Source organism: Microtus ochrogaster, unplaced genomic scaffold (genome assembly GCF_000317375.1).
Source record: "Microtus ochrogaster isolate Prairie Vole_2 unplaced genomic scaffold, MicOch1.0 UNK2, whole genome shotgun sequence".
NCBI lineage: Eukaryota > Metazoa > Chordata > Mammalia > Rodentia > Cricetidae > Microtus > Microtus ochrogaster.
The window spans coordinates 7,219,259-7,239,397 of record NW_004949100.1 but is presented as its reverse complement, the minus strand read 5'-3'; the positions used below and the strand labels follow the sequence as shown (position 1 = coordinate 7,239,397).

General features: G+C 39.9%; 1 protein-coding gene across 4 annotated transcripts in view; it reads left to right on the top strand.

Moving 5' to 3' along the window:
* Klf12 (Kruppel like factor 12) overlaps nt 1-20,139 on the top strand; it is a 376,554-nt gene that overhangs the window by 138,100 nt on the left and 218,315 nt on the right. For 3 of the 4 annotated variants that reach the window (XM_026788334.1, XM_005365358.2, XM_026788336.1), the window contains exon 3: nt 17,213-17,302. In XM_026788334.1, the coding sequence (XP_026644135.1) occupies nt 17,237-17,302 (66 nt within the window). In that variant the 5' untranslated portion in view covers nt 17,213-17,236. The other variant, XM_026788337.1, reaches the window with a different exon arrangement.

Here is a 20,139-nt window from a genome sequence, read left to right as displayed (position 1 = left end):
GAGAAATGCATCAATTAGGAACGTATCTAGGAAACAAACTAAGTGAAGAGTTAGTTATTTAACACATGTAGGATAGAAGGCAGAAATGTTGAAAAGCATTTTGAGGTATGGCTGTATATTTGGGCAACCAGGCTTGCAACGTGTGGGGCAAGTTTTTAAACCTTTGTTCCGAACAGCAAAGCGTCTGGAATTTTTAAAATTCCATTTTGCGTTCCAACCACAGTTCTCCATTACTCCTCCCACCCCACCTTGCTTACTCCCCAGCCCACTCCCTATCCACTTCTCCCAAAGGCTAAGGCCTCCCATGGGGAGCCAACAAAGCCTGGCCCATTAAGTTGAGGTAGGACCAGACCCCTCCCTTCTGCATTAAGGCTGAGCATGGTATCCCACCACAGAAAATGGGCTCCAACAAGCTAGTTGATGCACGAGGGATAGATCCTGGTCCTACTGCCAGGTGTCCCTCAGATAGACCAAGCTACACCAGGAATCCAGTCAGAGAGAGGGAGGAGGGAATATGTGAGCAAGGGAGGTCAAGATCAAGGTTAAATCCACAGAGACAGCTGAACCAAGTTTATAGGAATTGATGAACTCTAGACTGACAGCTGTGGAGCCTCCATGGGCCCGAACTAGGCCCTCTGTGTGTGGGAAACAGCAGTAGTTCTTAAATTTTACAGTTTCTTTTTAATGATTTGTTGAGAGATTAATACATGTACTAATTAAGTGCTAGCATAAAATATATAATTTGATCCTGTGAAAAAGTCCTCATTCATTTATTTGAAAATATATATATATATATGCTTTTTGAGACAGGCTTTCTCTGCGTAACAGCCCTAGGTGTCCTGGAACCAGGCTGACCTCGAACTTACAGAGCTCTGCCTACCTCTGCCTCCCAAGTGCGAGTGCTTAAAGTAAATGTTCGCCACCACCGCCCAGCCTATTTATATTTAAGTCAATTTGATTGCACATCCCTGTTTCTTTCCATTAAAATGGTTTCTTTTCATGTATCTCTTGGCCAACTAGATTTCCCTATGAATTCACCTCTCGGGAAAATCCCACAGATCTTCATTCTCTGAGATACTTGTGTTTCCGTGCACACTCAATGCTTTCACGTTCTCAGTTCAGACTGACTTAAGGATGAAGGAACTGGATTGCATCTTCGCTCAAACATTCTAGAAATTTAGTGACACTGTAGAGTCTTTGGGTTACAGTTTTTATATCAATGGTTCCTTTGTTCGGTTTCACTATTAAATAGTTCACCTTATAAAGGTCTTCCACTTCCACGTCCATCCTTTGACTCCTTGCCTGTCTAAATGTCTATTTATTTCTGGGGTATTTTGCCTAGTTTTAAGATTCTTGGGTCCAACTTAGAATCCACACGGTTTCGTTTCTTACAACACCAACTGTTGCTGATAGAAAGAGGGGGCATCCTGGGTCCCTAATGAAGGAAATTCTGCCTCTGAACACCTGCAGGATTTTTCCTTTGCCTTGAAATTTAGTGAACTCAGGGTGTATGGCTCCCTTTGAGACATCCACTCCTCATTAGCTTTTCTTGAGGCTCACTGTTATTTCCATCTGTTCTTCATGCTAGGGGAAAGTTCACACTATTATCATTTCAAATGTATTTCTCTGTCCAGGTTTTGCATTTCTCTCTTTAATAATAGAACTTTCCCAGCTTTGCTTATGCCTCTTAAACTTTTCTCCATAAAAAAAAGAAGAGTGTATTTGTCTTTCTTCTTTGCATTCATTGAAATTGAATTAAGTCTTTATTCGACCTTAATAATTCACTCTTCATTCAAGTTGCACTGACCTTTCCTCCTATCTGCCTCTTTTCTCCTTCTCCTTCTTTTTCTCCTCTCTATCTCTCTCTCACACAGATACCCACAAGCTTTCAGTTTTTAACCATTTCTCTGTGTTTCAGTCATGTGTTCTCATTTTGTTGTTGTTTTCATTTTATTTTTAACTTCTAAATAGACAAATGTGTTCCATATATTTAATTGACTTTGCAAAGTCCTTTACTTATTTTATCTTATCTTTGAGTCCATGTTCACTGATCATCTATCTGTCTTTTAAATTTTAACTTTTAATTTTATGTATCAATATTATTACTGTGTGAAGGCCAGGAGATACCTTTTGGGAAGCAGTTCTCCTTGCCCACTTTATGAAGATTCAAGTGATTTTTTTTTTTTCTGAAAGGTACTTCAGAATGAAATCTAGCAGACCAAGAAATACGTTAGAAGGAATAATCGAAATGGAACCTCACAGGGTTCTTCAATGAGACATTTGGAAATTGTGTGCCCTATCTTCAGTGTTAAATAACAAAGTAGTTTTATATATTGTTAGGGATCGACCTCTCCCTGTCTGACTTGCAGGACAAAGCGTGTTCACTAGCCTGTCTTTGGCTCCTGTTTTTTTTTTTTTTTTGTCCTGATGCTTCAATCCTTCTTTAAAATAGAACTTTCTCCTTCTACATCTCACTGACGTGAGTGTTCTCATTTTCTTTGCGGCCTTTCTTACTCCCCTTCAGTCCTGTGGATGCGGACATATTTGCCACAGGTTTAGCTTCACCTCCTCAGCCCGGGCAACTCCTCTCTTTGCTTTCACCCAGAATTGTTTCATCCTGATTTCCCATTTTGATGCCATGGTTTAGACTATTTCCCCTTGGGGCTTAGGAACTGTGGACACTTGGTTTGGGGAGGTGCTGGTGTGGGCCCTGTGCAAGCCACGCCAATCTGTTCCTTGTCTCTTCCCCATTTTTGGCCAAGTACGGCTTCCATCGAAAGAAGCTCTTAAATGTAAGTACTACTTACAATACCTGAGTGTCCTAAAGTTGTGCAAGTTTTCCTGGTCTTTTAGTGTTTCCTCCTGTGGCTTTTCTCTTTACTGCTGTGAGCCCCATTGCTTTAGTTTTTTTTTTTTTTTTTTTCCTGAAATGGAATGTTCCTCAGACGGGAATTAAGTATTTAAAATCACCTTGTGGCCCATAAGAACATCGTCAAAGTCATTTTACACATTTCCTAGGGCAAAATCATCCAGAAAACAAAAGGAGCTTTCTAGTCTCCTTTTTGAATTGGCTATTGCAGAGCCGACCCAGAAACAAATAACCATAAAGGGCCTCTGGCTTAAATTGTCCCTCCTTGGGCTGTTCAAAATGATGTGATATTCCTACCGGAAGTACACACCCGCAAGAGCCCCCTTGGCTTGAGCCTTGTTTTTTTTCCATGTGCTCCCCGTGGCAGAACTGTCATTGGTACTGAGATAAATCTAGCTCTTACTTGGGCAAATACAGTGGTGTGTACCACGCTCTTGGTGATGCATTCAGTCTTCAGAGGGCAGAAGGGCAGTAGGGGGTCATGCTACGGTAAGATTTCAGCTGGGAGGGGGTCAACGCCTACCGATTTGCCAGTTATTTGTTTCATCTGTGTTGTTGACCCACCACAGCTGTGATCACCGTGAGCTCTACTGGAAACACATGGAATACGATGACTAAATGGAAATTTATAAGTTTACAGGAAACTTGCCATCAGCCTTGGAGTGGGCTTAGAGTGTTTACCTATCCATGCTGGTGGTGTAACCCCCAACACTTCTGAGATGACCAAGGAAGAAAATTGTGTTTACAGTGTGTGTAGACTGACTGAGCCTAGCTGTGGATTCTGCCAGTCTACTGTCGTAAATTATTATTCAGCCTGTCAATAATTTCATTGGTTGGATTAATTATTAAACATTTAACCCTGAACCCATTTTTTAAAGACCTTAGAGGAGTCTTCAATGAAACATTTATGGCAGGAGCAACATTTACAAATTACAAGGGGGAAGCCTTGTGTTCTGTCCATTTCTTAATCCTGATGAATCCAATCCTGTGATGTTAAAATAATCTTCAAACTTTCATGTAGTAATTACATTAGGAGGGTGATGTGATTTTTATGCTCAAGCATATTAACTTTTTTTCTTTCTCAAAACATTCCAGGATTTTATAGCTTTCTTTGGTTTTTATTATAACAGGATGTCTTTCTTTTTTCACCCTCTGATTTGCTCCTTTTTGTTTTGATTTCGCAAACCTTTCCAATTGGTTCATCCCATCGAGTTGTACTCCTACTCGGTCTGTAAGGGAGAAAAAGCAAACAAAATCATTTAAAAACAATCCCTCTTTATCCTCCCTCCTTGAGTCATTCTGTATGTTCAGCTAAAAATTCTATTAGTTCTCTTTATTCATACTTCATATTACCCTGAGAATGTAGTGTGTATTTTTACTGTTAACCATAGCCATGCAGAAGCTCTAATGGTTGTGTGGAAACTGCCTAAGATTATGACAGAGTTTCCTCATTTAAAGCCCCAGGAGGAATATTCACCAGATGATTCTTATCCGGGGGTCTCAGAGGAATTCGGTTTGTGGTTTGTAGATGAATAACTTTTCCTGTCTTGAAAAATACTGTCCTGGAAGAGTGATGAACGCAGGGAGGGTTATCACACATCACAGCTCTGAGACGGGGATCAGTCGATTTTTGGTATTATGGACCCACTAGAGGTGGCTGCTGGATCAGATGCTCTGTTTAGGATTTGCTTTGGCGTTTAATGAGGAGAATCATTTTGACTCTTCCCTCAAATTACTGCCTTCTGAAAAAACAAACAAACAAACTAAAAACCTTGAATATGTTTGTGATTGATGATTTATTTAAAAGTTCTCACTACTGAACGGCTTGATTTATGATCTCCTAGTCCTTCGTTCCCTCTTGGCTACAGTTTTCATATCTGCCTTTGGTATGATATGATCCACACATGCTGTAAAACTAGACCACATTTTTATATCTTGCTAAGTTCAGATAAGTTTCTTGAAATCTATAATTTATGCTTTTTTAAATAGCTTTTTATAAAAATGTTGCCTTCAGAGCCCTCAACAACTTTCTTATTTTTTAAGGACATCATCCTTCAGTCAACATTGACTTTTTTCTTTTTTCTTTCTTTTTTTTTTTTGCAACATATGCAATTTTGTTTCCAAAACACCTCTCACCCTCTTGCTGTTCCCAGCTCTTGATTTAACCCATAAAATCTGGGTACGTTTGACAGCATTTGCGCTGAGAAATGCCTTCCAAAGAAAACATTTGTTAGAATACACAAGCGGTTTATTTGGTTACATCTCAGGGCCTAAACATTCAGCTGCCAGTGTGTGTTCTGTTGGCTAATGTTTCTTTAGTGTTTCCACATTTTCATAGGCTAGCGGCCAAGTTGTCCAACAGTCTGGTACCTCGCGGGGGTGGAAGTGGGCCTGTGTAGTAGGAGTCGATAGCATTAGATGCTCCGAGGTACAGTCAGTTAACATATGTTAGAACTGACAGAAGTTGGCCCCACCCACTTGGCCACATATAGTTAGCAAGGAGTTTCCTCAGTCTGTCCTTAATGGATTGAGAAGCCTGAGGGAGCCTGTGAGGATCCCTCGCAGTCACAATACCATGAAAGCAGAAGTTAGGCTGATTATAAAGTAGTCAGGACGTTTTTCATACGTTCTTGTTGTCCAAAGATATACTGCAGCCGGGGCTGGAGGGATGGCTCATTGGTGAAGATTACCTGCTGGTTGTCTTGAATTTGGTTCCCAGCACTCAAGGCAGGCACTTCTGCCTGCAGACGCAGCAAAAATAGATTTGCAGAATGCTTCTTGTGAGATAAAGATAAATCTCAGCAGCTGCCCAAAAGAGGAAGGTAGAGACCGGCAAGAGAAAAAGCTGTGGCATTTGACTTATACTAGCGTCGAAGTCAGCCACGTGTTGGACAAGCAGCCTCATTGTTGGGAGGGGACCCTTAAAGAAACAAGGAGGGATATTCCGCTACCAGAGAAGATACACTTAGGTTCTGGGCGGTATCTGAAAGAAAAGACAGGAGACCAAAGAGAAATGAAAAGTTCTGAGTGACTCAGAAACAACCTACAAACAACTAAGAATTTCATAAGTAAAGCCTCCATAAAAGACACAGAGATGCCAAGGGCATAGTCTTGTTACAAGGAAATATACTGCATGTGTGTATTTCTTTTGTTTTTGCTTTATTTTTTTCTATGCAAATCCACGTAGGTTGCTCTTTTGGTTTCCAAGTTACACAACAGATGAGAAGAAACATGAAGAAAGGGCCCCAGGAGTCATCTAGCTGAAATTCTTTCCCTTCAGCCCAAAGATGCTAAATGATATATCCAAGTTCTTTCAGCTAGGACCGATCAACCAAGATCCACATACGTCACAATCTGCCATTGATTCCACCTTTGGACAGAACAGTATCTACAAAAAGAGCAGGAACAGATTAAGATGTCACAGTCTGACATCCTCTAATGCGATGGCTACGTGAAGTCCGGTACTTTCAGTACATTTAGTGTAGACACACCTCAGTGCATCCTGAACTTATCTCTATATGCAGCATTGCTTGGTCATTCATGTTCCTAATTATTAGCCTCAATCATCAAGAAAATGTCAACCTGTGTCCTTTGCCTCATAGATAAAATAGAGTAGGACTATTTTCATTCAGATTATTTTCATCCCACTGTAAATTTGCAATGAAAAGAACAAACTGTTCATCCACTCAGGAAACCCAACTCTAAAATCGTCTAAGAATACTATTCAAGTGTGACCTTCTGATGAAGGCAAAGATGTCCTTTGTGGCCAGATTACTGCTTCATCAAAATCACAAGACTTTGCTGTTTGGTGCAGAGAATAAAATACCTTAAAAATTGCTTTTCTGTGTCATGTGTCTCGCTTATGAAGCACATGGCCAAGGTTTTTCCATATTAGAAAGCTGACTGTCTGGAAGAAGAGCTTTAGTTGCTTCAAACTGTGTTTTGGTTGGGGCTGGGGAGAATGCTTGGTAAAATGTTTACTGTGCAAACATGCTGACCTGAGTTAATGCCAGCATGCAGGCAAATTTCTTTCACAGTGGGGTGCATTTTTCCTTCCACTGATGTGGAGAAGAGGTGAGAAGACCCTTTGGGCTGGTCCAGCCTGTTCAGGTGAGTTAGTGAAAGATACCTGTCCTAAAAAGCCACGATGAAGAGCAGTTGAGGAAGACTTTCAATATCCATGTCCGCCTACCAAAACACACTCACGAAAAACAAAACAAAAAGCCCAAAGCAGAAATTACGCCTTGGAACATGGTCTCGAAAGTGCCCGTTCCACACAGCCAACCCCTGGCCCTCTGGCTTTGAAACTGCCATACATTTTTTTTTTTTTTAACTTTTCGATCACATTCTGCAGTCCAGATTGAATCCTCTTTAGCATCTCTATGGCTGTCTTCATTGACTCCAACTCAGTTTCTCAGTTTGAATACCTGGGGGATTCTTGGTTCAGCTGCTTCTCCTCTCACACAAGCCTGTCATCGTCTCTTCCTTTGGTCGAGGCTAGGAGCACTATTTCAAAAAATGTATTTAATTATATCCCCACACACTATTACATATGTGCTCACAGGGGAGACAAGAAAGCAGGTTTTAGATACCATTTTATAGAAAGGGAACTGAACATCTTAATTTTCCTTTAAATTTTTCCAACAATAGTTTTTATCACGTTGTCATTGTTACTTGTAAAATTGTTACAGGTAAGCATGCATAAGATTTTAGTAGGCGCCACCAGTTCCTTTGTCTTATGATGGGAACACTTAAGTGGCTGAAATTAGTTATAATTTTCCCCCTTCATGTGTATGTATGCATGGATGCTTGTATGGTTGCATATGCATATGAGTATGTATGCTTGTACATGTGTTTATACATGTATATAAACATATACATGCAGATACATGTATATGTGTATGTACCTGCATGTGGGGGCAACAGGTTGATGTCTGATATTTTTCTCAATTACTTTCAACTTTAATTTCTGTGCATCTAGTCTCTTGATGAAATCGGAATTCCAAATTTGTGTAGTCTAGCTGGCCAGATTGCCATGGGTATCTCTTGTCTCTATTTCTCAAGTGTGAGGATTAAAGGTGAGCCACCAAGCCAACCCAACTCTAAGTTCTGGGGATCTAAACTCCGGTCTCCATACTTGTGTAGCAAGCATATTATCCCCAGAGCCATCTCTTCAGCCCGTACAAGCTTTATTTTCATGGAACAATCAGTTAGATACAATTGGAGTAAATGCATTGCACACCATGAACAAATATTCAGTGGTATTTATGGTTAATGCTCAAGCAAGTTGCTGGGCGCATACAGCCAAGGTCATCGGCTCTCAGAGCAGGGTGGGAAATGTCTGGGTTACTTTCCCTGGTGGAGGGTGAGGGATTGCGGGGGATCAGGGCAGTCTAAGGAATTGACTACCTTTTGTGTCAGTGAGTGAAAATTGTATTTTGGCTTAGTCTTCTTTCCACAGGAGCGGGAGGAGGTCATGGAGGTCAAGATGGCATTCAAGCTGTGCTCAAAAGGAGAGGCCGCTTCCCCTTTTCTCCCAATCTCCCAGGCAAACAGATTCTGTGACCTCTGTGGACTGTGCATTTCAGAGCCTCGCTATGACACTTGGAAGGAGTGCCTCCTCAATCCTCTTCTAATCCTTCTTATTTCACATGGTTTCTTTGACAAAAAAAAAACCAACACTTTTTATTCACTTGTGGTATTTTTTTTTTTGTCGAAGTAATAAATGTTCATTATAGGCTCGTTAGAGACATGAGGCAAGAAAAACAAGGCTGCTTCCATACTTTCACACAGGATGAAATTTAACTATTCATCTTCTCTCTGGATCTATATTTTTATATTTAAAAATATATAGGATATAATAGATTTTTGTACATAATATGCGGTATTTTGAAAACTGATGTCTGGCTATTTAAAGCAGCCATTGTTATATGTTAGTGGGCACATTTCTATGTCATTTGAAGTGAGCATTTGTGATGTTTTAACTACATGGGCTCATGATGATTCCATTAATCATTGTTCTGTTCGGGGACCCGTATTTCCATATTTACTAACAATGAACAGTGGGAAAATAAATACGATTCTGCACATCCTTGCTTATCTTCTAGGATCAGTTCCAAGAGTTGAATTCTCTAGGACCAAAGGCATGTATATTTTCATGGTTTTTGATAGAGACTGCCAAACTGCCTGCATCAACAACTCCACTAACTTAGCAGGAGGGTGGCTTGCTCTAACTACGTTGTAGCCATAGCATGGATTAGAGAGGTAGCTCATTGGCATGAGATCATATTTTCTAGCTTAAAAGCCTGCTGGAACAGTGGGTTAATAACCTCCGATGATATCCCACTCACACTAGGCCTTTTATGAGACTTGAAAATTTGAAGATGTTTACTTTTGAATAGAAGCAGTGCAAAAACGAAACAGGAGTTCCAGAGGAGTGTGCAATCAAACGTGAGACTCTCTGTGTCTCCTGCCTTGGGGGTAGTCGGCCTCCACATTGTTCTTGCGTGGGCTGTCCACAGTGTGAGGGTCGCCAAGGGCCATAGGGACAAAGTACAAGTTCTCTGGGTAGGGAACAGTGTCAGTTGCTTGTTTTACCGAGGCATCGTGGTGATGTTATCAGAGGATAGAATTCTAACCGATTTTAGATAGAGAAATGAGATTAATCTACTTTTTATGGAAAGATGAAGAAATAGGCCACCAAAAATAGGCACTACTTTTAACATAAAACATCTTAACTGAAACACAAATACCTTTTCCTAAAGTCATTGATCTTATGTAAGTATTTGACAGAATTGCTGGCTGAGTAAAATGTACTTTTACTAGGAGATTTTGTCTTTTTCTCCTTCCTATGTCAATCCATATATGTCTCTCTTAGGGTCCTCTTTGTTGTCTAAGTTCTCTGGGGTTGTGGACAGGGTTGTAGGCTGGTTTTTCTTTGTTTTATGTCTAAAAACCAGTTATGAATGAGTGCATACTATATTTGTTTTTCTGTCTGGGTTACCTCATTCAATGTTTTTTTTTTTTTTTAGATATATCCATTTGCCTGCAAATTTCAATATATCATTATTTTTATCTACTGTGCAGTACTCCATTGTATAATTGAACCACATTTTCCTTATCCATTCTTCAGTTGAGGGGCATCTAGGTTGTTTCCAGGTTCTGACTATTACAAATAGTTCTGCTATAAACATAGTCAACTAGTCCTTGTGGTATGATTGAGCTTTTTATGGGTATATACCCAGAAGTGGTATTGCTTGGTCTTGTTTCCTAATTTTCTGAGAAACCACCATACTGATTTCCAAAGAGACTGTCCAAGTTCGCACTCCCACCAGCAATAGATAAATATAACACAAAACATTTAAATGGTATGAAATAATGTGAGAGGGGTCTACTTAGAACTCTATGACCATAATACTACTTTGAATTAGTTTTGTAAACTTGGCAATAGTGCTTATTTTTAGGAAATAGTACTCTCCCATTTTATTTCAGTTTGAGTACGGTAAAAACCATAACACTGAGCTCTCTATCTAGTTTTTAAGTTATACTTTGAAGGAATCACTGTACAGAATGTATTCCTTTAAATTCTTTCCAATGGAACTTCAAATTAAGTTTACAAGAGAGGATCATTTTAAATTAATAAGCTGTTTTCAGAGATGCACAGCAAAACAGAGCAGACTTTGCAACGCCCATCCGCCTGCCTGCTCCCCACCCCTGCAGTTATCCTCGGTGACACATGTGCACTGTGTACTGTATTGTAAGGACTGTTGACCCCGGACGGGTGTACCATCAGCATGCCGAGTCTGTGGCTTGTGTCAGGTGTCATTCTTCATGTACATTTCAAGGGATATATGAGTTTTGACACAAGGCTGCCCTCAGGTTCCCCGTGTTCTGTCTGTCATCCACTCCTTCTCCGTTCACCCCTGAAGACCAGAGGTGGGCTCACCATTTTCATGGTTTTAGATTTTTTGCAACAAGTTGTACAGTCATCATCACTCAGTGTACAGCCATTTCAGTGTGCTCCCTTTCACTCCACGACAGTGATGGAGCATCCTCCATGTCCTTTCAGGCCTCGGTATCTTAAAAGATCTATCTGTCTATCTATCTGTCTATCTGTATCTATCTGTCTATCTGTCTGTCTATCTATCTATCTATCTATCTATCTATCTATCTATCTATCTATCTATCTATCTATCTATCTACCTAATCTACCGTGTGTGTGTGTGTGTGTGCACTTGTCACTGTCAGACGACAACTGACTGATGTTATTTCTCTCCTTCCACCCTGTGGATTCTGGAGATAGAGCTCAAATTGTTAGACTTGGCAACAAATACCGTTATCCCTTGGACTATCTCACTAACCTGTCTTTGTAGGGCAGAGTGGTATTCTTCTGGCTGGAAGTGTCACAGTCTGTCTACTTGTAGATGGAAGGCAGTCTTGGTTGCTTTCCTGTTCTGATTTGGTCAGTTATGGGCAACATAATGCAAATGTTATGTGGGTGATTACAAAGAGTGTGACAGCAGAATTTATTGACCATATTGTTCAATTTTGTATGAAGCAGCTAAACTATCTTCAAAGTGTGCTCATTCCTACCTGTAATAAATCAAAACACCTCTGCTACTTGTGTGCATGAGGTGTTAGTTATCAGTATGATGGCTTTAGATTTTGACCAGTCTCCTAAGTGTTTCTTTTTATTTTAATTTTGTTTTTCTATCCATGTGAGATGGTAAGCATTTTTTTTCCATGCTCACTTGCTATAGGTGTTATCTTGAGTAAGGTATCTGTTCAGGTTTTTTGCCCTTAAATACCATTGACAAAATTCTTTTTCTTAAACCTGAACACTTACCTCTTAAAACATGCGGATCTCAATGTATGAATATGTGGAATCCTCTGTGCCTTAGTCTCTGTGGATCTTCTAACTGAGTAATGCCTGCAAATTGAACAAAGACATTCTAATTTTCCTGCCTAGGTAGGAGAGGGAGAGGACCCTGGTTCCCAAAGATGTCTCTGCTGTGTGTCCCTCCCATCATTGTAATTCTAGGGCCATGTGACCTTGTGCTGATAAATGGAAAAAGAGGAGTTGAATTTTCATCTTATTCCCCCTCATTCCCTCCTTGCTCTTGTTAGGAGCTGCAGAGACCTTTAAGCTTCACATGTGCCGCAAGTCCCATAGGATATTTTAGTTCTTCCAAAATGAACATTGGTGAGGACCTAGTTTTTTTTTCTAGTAACTCTAGCAATTTTCTCATATAGAGTTTTCTATATATAATCTGAGAAATTGGCTTTATGATCAAAGACCCAGGGTAATGAAACATTTGTACAAAAACCAAGACTCTAATTATAATCATTATCAGAAAGTGTCATTTAAAAAAAATCAGACAGGTGTCAATCATATATTAATATATGATTGATCAATGTGTATATATATTTCCCCAGAGAATGGCAAAGATTGATTTTTTTTCATACTAATGAAATATTTGAAATACACTCATTGACTAGTCTGCAGCAGAGAGAAGTATATTTGGCCCTTGCTTTCTTGTCTGGCAGAATGGTAAATACTTTAGTGTAATTATCTCTAGAATCTTCTAGTACATGGAAAGCTTATGTCAGGCCCAGACTAGACATCACTGCACCTACCTCCGCATCACCATAATAACTGAAATCATTCATGGAGAGTCAACTTGAAGCAGCCTAGCGGAATCATTGCATCAGTTGTAAGTGTAATGCAGACAGTTAAATGCCTGGATCTTCCCCTGCAGGGGTTTTAGACTTGTCTTCCTTAAATTTTAATAGTAACGTGTGTACCTGCCAGGGAATGTTTGTGACATTGCTCGTTCTGCCTAAGGAATGGAAGTGATTCTCTTACACTTCCTGAGTGTCAACCTGCTGGGGAATTGGATTTCTAATCTCTTCATTTGTTTTTCCTTTAATAATTAAAAAAAGCTGCTTAACTTTTTTATACATCAAATTCAAAACTATCACACATTTCTTTTAATTACACAGATAATAAATACAGTTTGTATAAACCACAACAAAAATAAAGTGAGAAAATATGTCAAAACAAAGCTATCGGTCCACATCTGTCAGCTCTACTTTTTTTTTCAAGACAGAGTTTCTCAGTAGCTTTGGAGCCTGTCCTGGAACTCACTCTTGTAGACCAGGCTGGCCTTGATAAGAGGTTGATATTGGGGATAAGGTAAAAATAGATACTCAATCACTAATAAGGGTTCTTTTTGTCTACATACTTGCTAGCCTTTTGTTGTTACTAAATTATATTTATTATTCACAAATAGAGAGAATTCTGTAGCTGCAGGATTTCCCCTATGCTTTTCCCACCTGAGAGCAATGGATTTATTGAAGGCGTAAGTCACAAACAATGCCACAGCAGTTTGGAATTATGATTAATAGGGTAGTATTTATTTAAAGGGGAAAGAACTTACAGATCACCGACAGCCCTCTGCGCAACCAGGAAGGGAGTCTAGTCGCCGGTGGAGCAGGAAGTGAAGAGAGCGGAGAAGGAAGTGGCCGCTTTTTTAAAGGGAGAGAGACCACGCCCCAATGGGCTGGTATCTCAGCGGCTATAGGCTGGAGGAGCGGAAGGACCTCCCGCAACAATTTATCATCTCAGATAGATAATACAGCTTTCCTACCCTTTTGTCGCAACCCCTGTGGCATCACATATCAGCTGTTTACATTATCATTCATCACAGAAGAAAAGTAGTATGAAGAAGTAATGAATTCATTTTATGTTTGGGAATCACCACACCATGAGGAACTCTATTAAAGGGTCGCAACAGAATTAGCTGATCTTATGATTTTAATTTATGGTTTCTTTTATTGGCTTAATAATTATTGGCTGAGAACTTATTGAGTGTTAGATATTTTAAAGTCCAATATGAAGTGTTATGACCCCAAACACACGTTTCTCTGTTTCCTCTATTTTGAATCTTGTGTATAAGCAATGAAAGCACCTGTCAGGTACAGATGCTATAGTGACATAAGAAGAGTCACAGCCCTGGAGGCAGAAGCATCTTTAACATTTAAGCTGAGCAAAATTATGGGAAGAGGGAGGACATCCTGCTGCAGGTTAGAGAAGATGACCCAGTTACCTCCATTGCATGAGTGTCTGCAACACTGTCGCTGAAGATCAGGCCTTCCTGCTGCACCTCAATTCTGAGTATTGCGAGGTGTTTAGACCAGTCACCTCTGTAGTCATGACTTCTGGCCGCGATAACTATGCATTGGTTTACTATGTCATCGGTTGTACTTAGCATGTAGAAATAACCTAAGGCACATTCTTATTGAGTTCACTTAGATTTCTACAGGAGTCAACTAACAAATTTTGAGGCACGTTTTGCATTAATTGATAAAATTCACTCAAAGGAAATAAGTTGTATAGAGTATACACTGTGTATGAGTATATATATATCTATATGAACAGTATAAAATATAATCGTGATGAACTTATAATATCACAGTGTTGATTACAATGGAAGTTGCACCACAACATCAAGATTGGTGTTGGTATAATTTTATTTATCTCTTGGGAATCAATGGAACTATGGATCCATAGCAAATACGTCTTCAGTGTGATCATAGCAAGACATGTTTGACAGCAACTTCAAATTGCCAGAGCTTATTACGTATTTAAAAGCTACAGTCAGCTGACATCCTTATGTTTCTTATGCACTGAATAAATCCGTGAGTGTTTTTGCAGGGAAATATTGCTGGTGCTGTCTGATCACAACTTACCACATCACCTCCCCCAGCGCCTCCCTGATAGTCGAAGACGCTGGGACTCTCAGAGCTTCTATGTCTATTGAGTGGGGTTAGAATCCTGCGTGCAGAGGTTAACAGGCTTCATGTGTGTGTGCTGTGATGTATCTGCCCTAATTATCAATTACTGCACCGATAGAAAGAACTTGGCTGCAGAGGCATTGTTCCCCAGCTGTTCACATTGAGGCTCGGGGTGTCTCTTATGGCTGAGGTTGGGCATGCTCCTGGGAAAGCAGGGTGGGACTGTTCCCTAGGAAAACAACTTTATTAAAAAATAATAATAAACCGTGGCTAGTTTTTCACTTACATGAAGCTAAAATGCACACTTTGACTTGAATGTTTGTAGAATTCCAAGATCAACAATGGAAAAAAATTGTGAAAATATAGTGATTTAAATGTGCTAAACGAACCATTGGTCCCAGTCAGGCTTTCATAACTCACCAGCTTTTAACTTCAAAACTCTGGCTAGCTTGCATTTCTTAAACTCGTGAGTTTATCCCAGTTGCTGGGACAGTAGTTAGGGTATACCAGCTGTACATTGGTCCAGAGCACTAGAAGGACATTAGCCCCTTTAGATTCTAACAGTTCCTTAAACCTCCCTTTCCTGCAGCTCCCTGTCCACTCCTGTCCTGACCCAGGCTTCCTCTCGCCTCCTCATCTGGGCAAGACCTGCTCCAGGGTAGGAAACAGTGTCTGCTCACCCCTCACTGTCTACCAACCCAGCAGCCTTGGGAGGCTTTGTGAAGGGAGATTCCCAGAGCTCCCGGGAGAAGCTGGCTGAGTGGTGGGGAGCCGCCTAGCTGCAGCAAGACTTCCCCCAGAGCCACTGTAGCAAACAGAGGACAAGTGACAAGTCTGAGAATGGTGCCTCACTTGTGCATTAACAAGAAGAGATTTTAAATTTGGAAGAAGTTAATTGAGTTCACCAGCAAGGCTTGGCAATATTGTAGCTGCTCTTGTCAGGATGAGAAGTACTCCCCCCAATACACCAATAAGGACAATGTTGTTCATTTCCAAGGAGAAGGTAGGACAGGAAATTGTAATAGTCTACGGGGTGTGAACTTTTCAATGCTTCTTATGACTAAGGAAAAATAGTGTATGTTTTTTTTTCTTGTTGTTGATTTCTCAGAGAATAGATTTGCATGAGAGAGGACCTCTAAGTTCTACCTCTTCGAGGCTCTCCCAGAGAGTCAAGAACTGAAGTCAGGAGTGCTTCATGAACCGTGCTGTGGCAGTTGCTAATAAAATAGCCAACAGGGATTTGTTGGAGATTCTGTTGAATGGTTTTCATGAAAATCAGCTGCCTGAAAAGTACTAACATTAAACTCTGTCAATTATACTAACCTTTGTCACCACTTAGACAAATATTTAAGAATACACACACACACACACACACACACACACACACACACACACAGAAATTTTGGCGTAATAGCCAACTAAAAAAATTTGTGGTACATTTTCCACTAATTTATAATATTCACCCATAAGAAACAAGTTATACATACATATACATGTGAGAGTATGTTTTCATATTTGTATAATCTACATTTATACATGTACATCTATAATGCTTCTATTACCTGTACACCTGTACATATATGGACGCCCACTTTCTAAGATCTCTTTAGTGTCCTGTCACCTCTGTAAGGCCATTGAGCACAATGACTTCTCTGAAGCCGCAGGTTCAGTCACATCGGCTTCTGAGTTTAGCCAGTGTGTCAAGTCGAAGTTGGCAGATTCGAAATGTATTTTATAATATATCTTATCTGGGCCCTGCGCATGTAACTATATGATTGCCTTTGTAGATGGCTGATTCAGAGTATGCCTAGAGCAGAGAGAATTCGTAAAATATAAACTTGATTTCATCTTCTCATCAACACTCAAGAATCTGTGGAGCCACCATTTCAGCGTGACTTTCCTTTCAGAGGCAGTAAATTGTGCAAAACATCTCTGAGAATGATAAGAAAATCTTTCCTATTGGTGACTCTTAGCTATTTACTTTTAAATTAAGACTTGGCTGTTTAAAAATAGTTTTTTGGTAGTCGATATGTAGAGATTTTCATTTTCTCAGAACTGGCATGGTATAAAAATTAAACAAGTCTAGGATTGTATTACTTTGTCTTTAGATTATTCAAACTTCAAGAGTATAAAGATTATTTTTATCTGCATTTTTCATTTATGGGTGCCTATATACAATGCAGCCTACAGAACTAAGGACGAGAGAAATAAGCTTGCCTTGTATTTCCTCCCACTATTGAGAAGGAGCTGTAAATTTTCCAGCCCCATATAAATTAATGTAATGTTTCCACACTGCAGTTTATTACAGCCTGACCTCCAACCCAGAGGTCAGAGAGTCACATTGATTCAGTCAATGTTCTGGTCATTATTTCAAATGGAAGTTCACATAGGGGGATAATTGGTTATGCTGATATTCACATTTAATTACGTTTCATTCTTACAGAATTAGGTCAGCCGTACTGAAGGCATGGCAATGAAGGCAGACTACTTGCGAGCGTCTTCTTCTGGTTCTTCAGAACTGAATCTTCCTCTCTCTTCTCTTCACAGAATCTCCACACCCTTGAGAACAGAATGCTAATGCTTGATGGGATGCCGGCCGTCAGAGTCAAAACAGAGCTGTTGGAATCTGAACAAGGGGTAAGCAGAGATCTTCATAGATGCCCCCCTCCTCCCCATGCCTGGACCATTCACTTCCAGAGCAGCATTCTCTCTGTCCCTCGCCTAAGGAATTGATTCTCACCCTCGTGCAACCTTAGACGTCAGCCTCCACTTTGGAGGGGACAATGTTCTGAAACTAGGACTTCTCGCTGACCTTAGGGGACACCTATGGCTGAGTTCAAATTGCTGCTGGAAAGCTACTGAGACCAAAGTAAGGAGAAAATGTTCAAAATGAGATGGGAATAGAATTCCTCCATGTGAAATTCTAAGTTAGGAGATGACTGAGAACAGGCACGGGAACATTATTATTGGTTAAATGGATTTTTTTTGTATTTGTATCTTGCTCTCCACCCCATTGTTATAATTTTACTAGTTCTAGGAGATGGCTGGTAAAATTGGGACAGTTATTGTGAAAAGTACCCTAAAGCAAAAGGAACATGATTTAACAAATCATAGCTAAACTCATGAACGAATGAATGTATGGATACAATAACAGAGCGTCTAAGAACACAGATTTTGTGGGAGGGTACATAAGCTATTACTGATAACATTTAAGCTGCACAAATCAAAAGCACAAATCCAGTATAATGATTACAGTGGTGTCCGACCATGGTATTTAAAGAAGAAATCACTGTTTCCCTGTGTACACACTGGCTACATACCTTATAACATTGATACCACTTAAGCAGCATGAAAAGCTAACCAAAGAACAAAATCAGTCCATATTCTGCCTTAGTAAAATCTGTCCTAATATAAGAAATCAATACTAAACAAATCAATACTAAACATCAGTAATTTTGTAGTTGAGGGATCCAAAGAAATTTTTAATGTAAATTAGCATCCCAGAAATATAGGATAGAAATCAGTGTGAGTAAGTCCGTCTGGGATCCCCCTGGATCTTAATGACTTCATGTTTCATTGTCTTTGTAATGGCTGCAAAGACTATGGACCTGTAGTAGCCCCTGAGTTCTTTTCAGTTTCTTCCACATTCCTTTGCATTTCCTGGCCGTCTGTGGCATCATAGCGTTATTTCTCTTTCTCAGCGCAAGCCTGTGTTTGAAACAGGTCTCTATTCCGGCAGAGGGTGGCAGTTCATCTTCATATCTGACACTGATTTTTTTTTTTTAAGTCTGAAAGGAAATGTGTAGAGAATGTCCAACCCTTACAACCCCCGGTCTCTATGCTGGAATAAGAACTTCTCGATGCTGAGAGAGTAGAGCATCGTTAGAGGAAAAGAAGACACAGTCGCCGGTGCTCATAGACAAGCGTCCGTGTGCTCATCTGTGCTTCCACTCAGGCTCAATAGGCCAACCTTCCTGAATGGCCAACACATGCAGTCTGCTCTAACCTTGATTAACTAACCTAACAGCAGGAAGGTGTTGCCCTGTTTCTTTAGCAGTCTGCCGTCTGAATTCATTTCATAAAATCTTAACTCTTGTCACGAGTCTAGTGAAATGAATCTCTGTGTGATCCCTCCGTATCATAACGTAGGCAAGAGTCTTTTCTTGACGATAGGGGAGAAAAGGGAAAATGGCAGTCTGTATTTCCCGGTGTCTCTTTTATCTCACCAAACTTTCTTCAACATGAACAGCAATAAATCTATTGAAAGCACACATGTAAGAGAAAGCAAAAACCTACAGAAACTCATAAGCCATGGTGTGGACCGGGGGTCATTGTCACCAGCCCAATAATCTATAACAATATCCAGGGACTTCAATCTACTTTTTGGTCATTTTTCACTTTCAAGGTAAGCTTTGCGTAAAAGAGTCAGGGTTTTCAGGAAATGAAGGCCTGTATCCACAGAGTTTATAGTGAGGAGCAATTGCACGTCACATGATTTATAGAAAATTCTGTTTGCCCTTAAATATGGGCAGAAAAAAACTTGTGGGTTCCTTTAAAATCAATTTTCTTCTTTGTGAATGGAGCTGATGTTGCTCCCCTAACACTAATTTAGACTGCACATGGTGGAGAGAAAGAAACATCGCTTTTCTTTAGCCCTGTATGTATTTCTGAGTTATATGGCTGGCATAATTCTCTTTTCTTCTTCTGGAGAAAGTCTCAAGAGAAACGGCCAATAGTGTTTAGTGACATGATTTTGACTGCAATACAATACTTTGTAGTACTTTAAATCTCCTCAGAAATAGATAAAATCAGCTAGGCAGTGGTGGATCGTGCCTTTAATCCCAGCACTCAGGAGGCGGAGGCAGGTAGTTCTCAGTGAATTCAAGGGCCAGCCTGGTCTACAGAGTGAGTTCCAGTCAAGACTATACAGAGAAATCTTGTATCAAAACCAAACAAGCAAACAAAAAAAAAAGGGAAATAAAATGTAAAATTTTAGTGATTTTCATTTTTGAACATGTTATGGTATTTTTCACCAGCTATCATGGGGGGAATTGTATGTATACTGTATGATTTCTGAATCCCAGAAATATAAACAGAGACTGCTCTTTTGTTCCCAGCTGCCCAGACCCAAATACTCATACAGAAACTATATTAATTACAGCATTATTTGGCCAATAACTTAGGCATATTGCTAGCTAGTTCTTACATCTTAAATGAACCCATTTTCTATTAATCTGTGTATTATCATGAGACTCTGACCTACTGGTAAGGTTTCAGCGTCTGCCTCCTTTGGCAGCTAGATGATTTCTCTTTGACTCCACTTATTCTCCTTATATATTTCTGTTCAGATTTCCCACCTGACTTACTCTGCCAAACCATGGGCCAAAACAGCTTTATTCACTAATCATAAAAGCAAAATGTATACAGAAGGACATCTACATCACAGATATATATATATATATATCTAAATATAT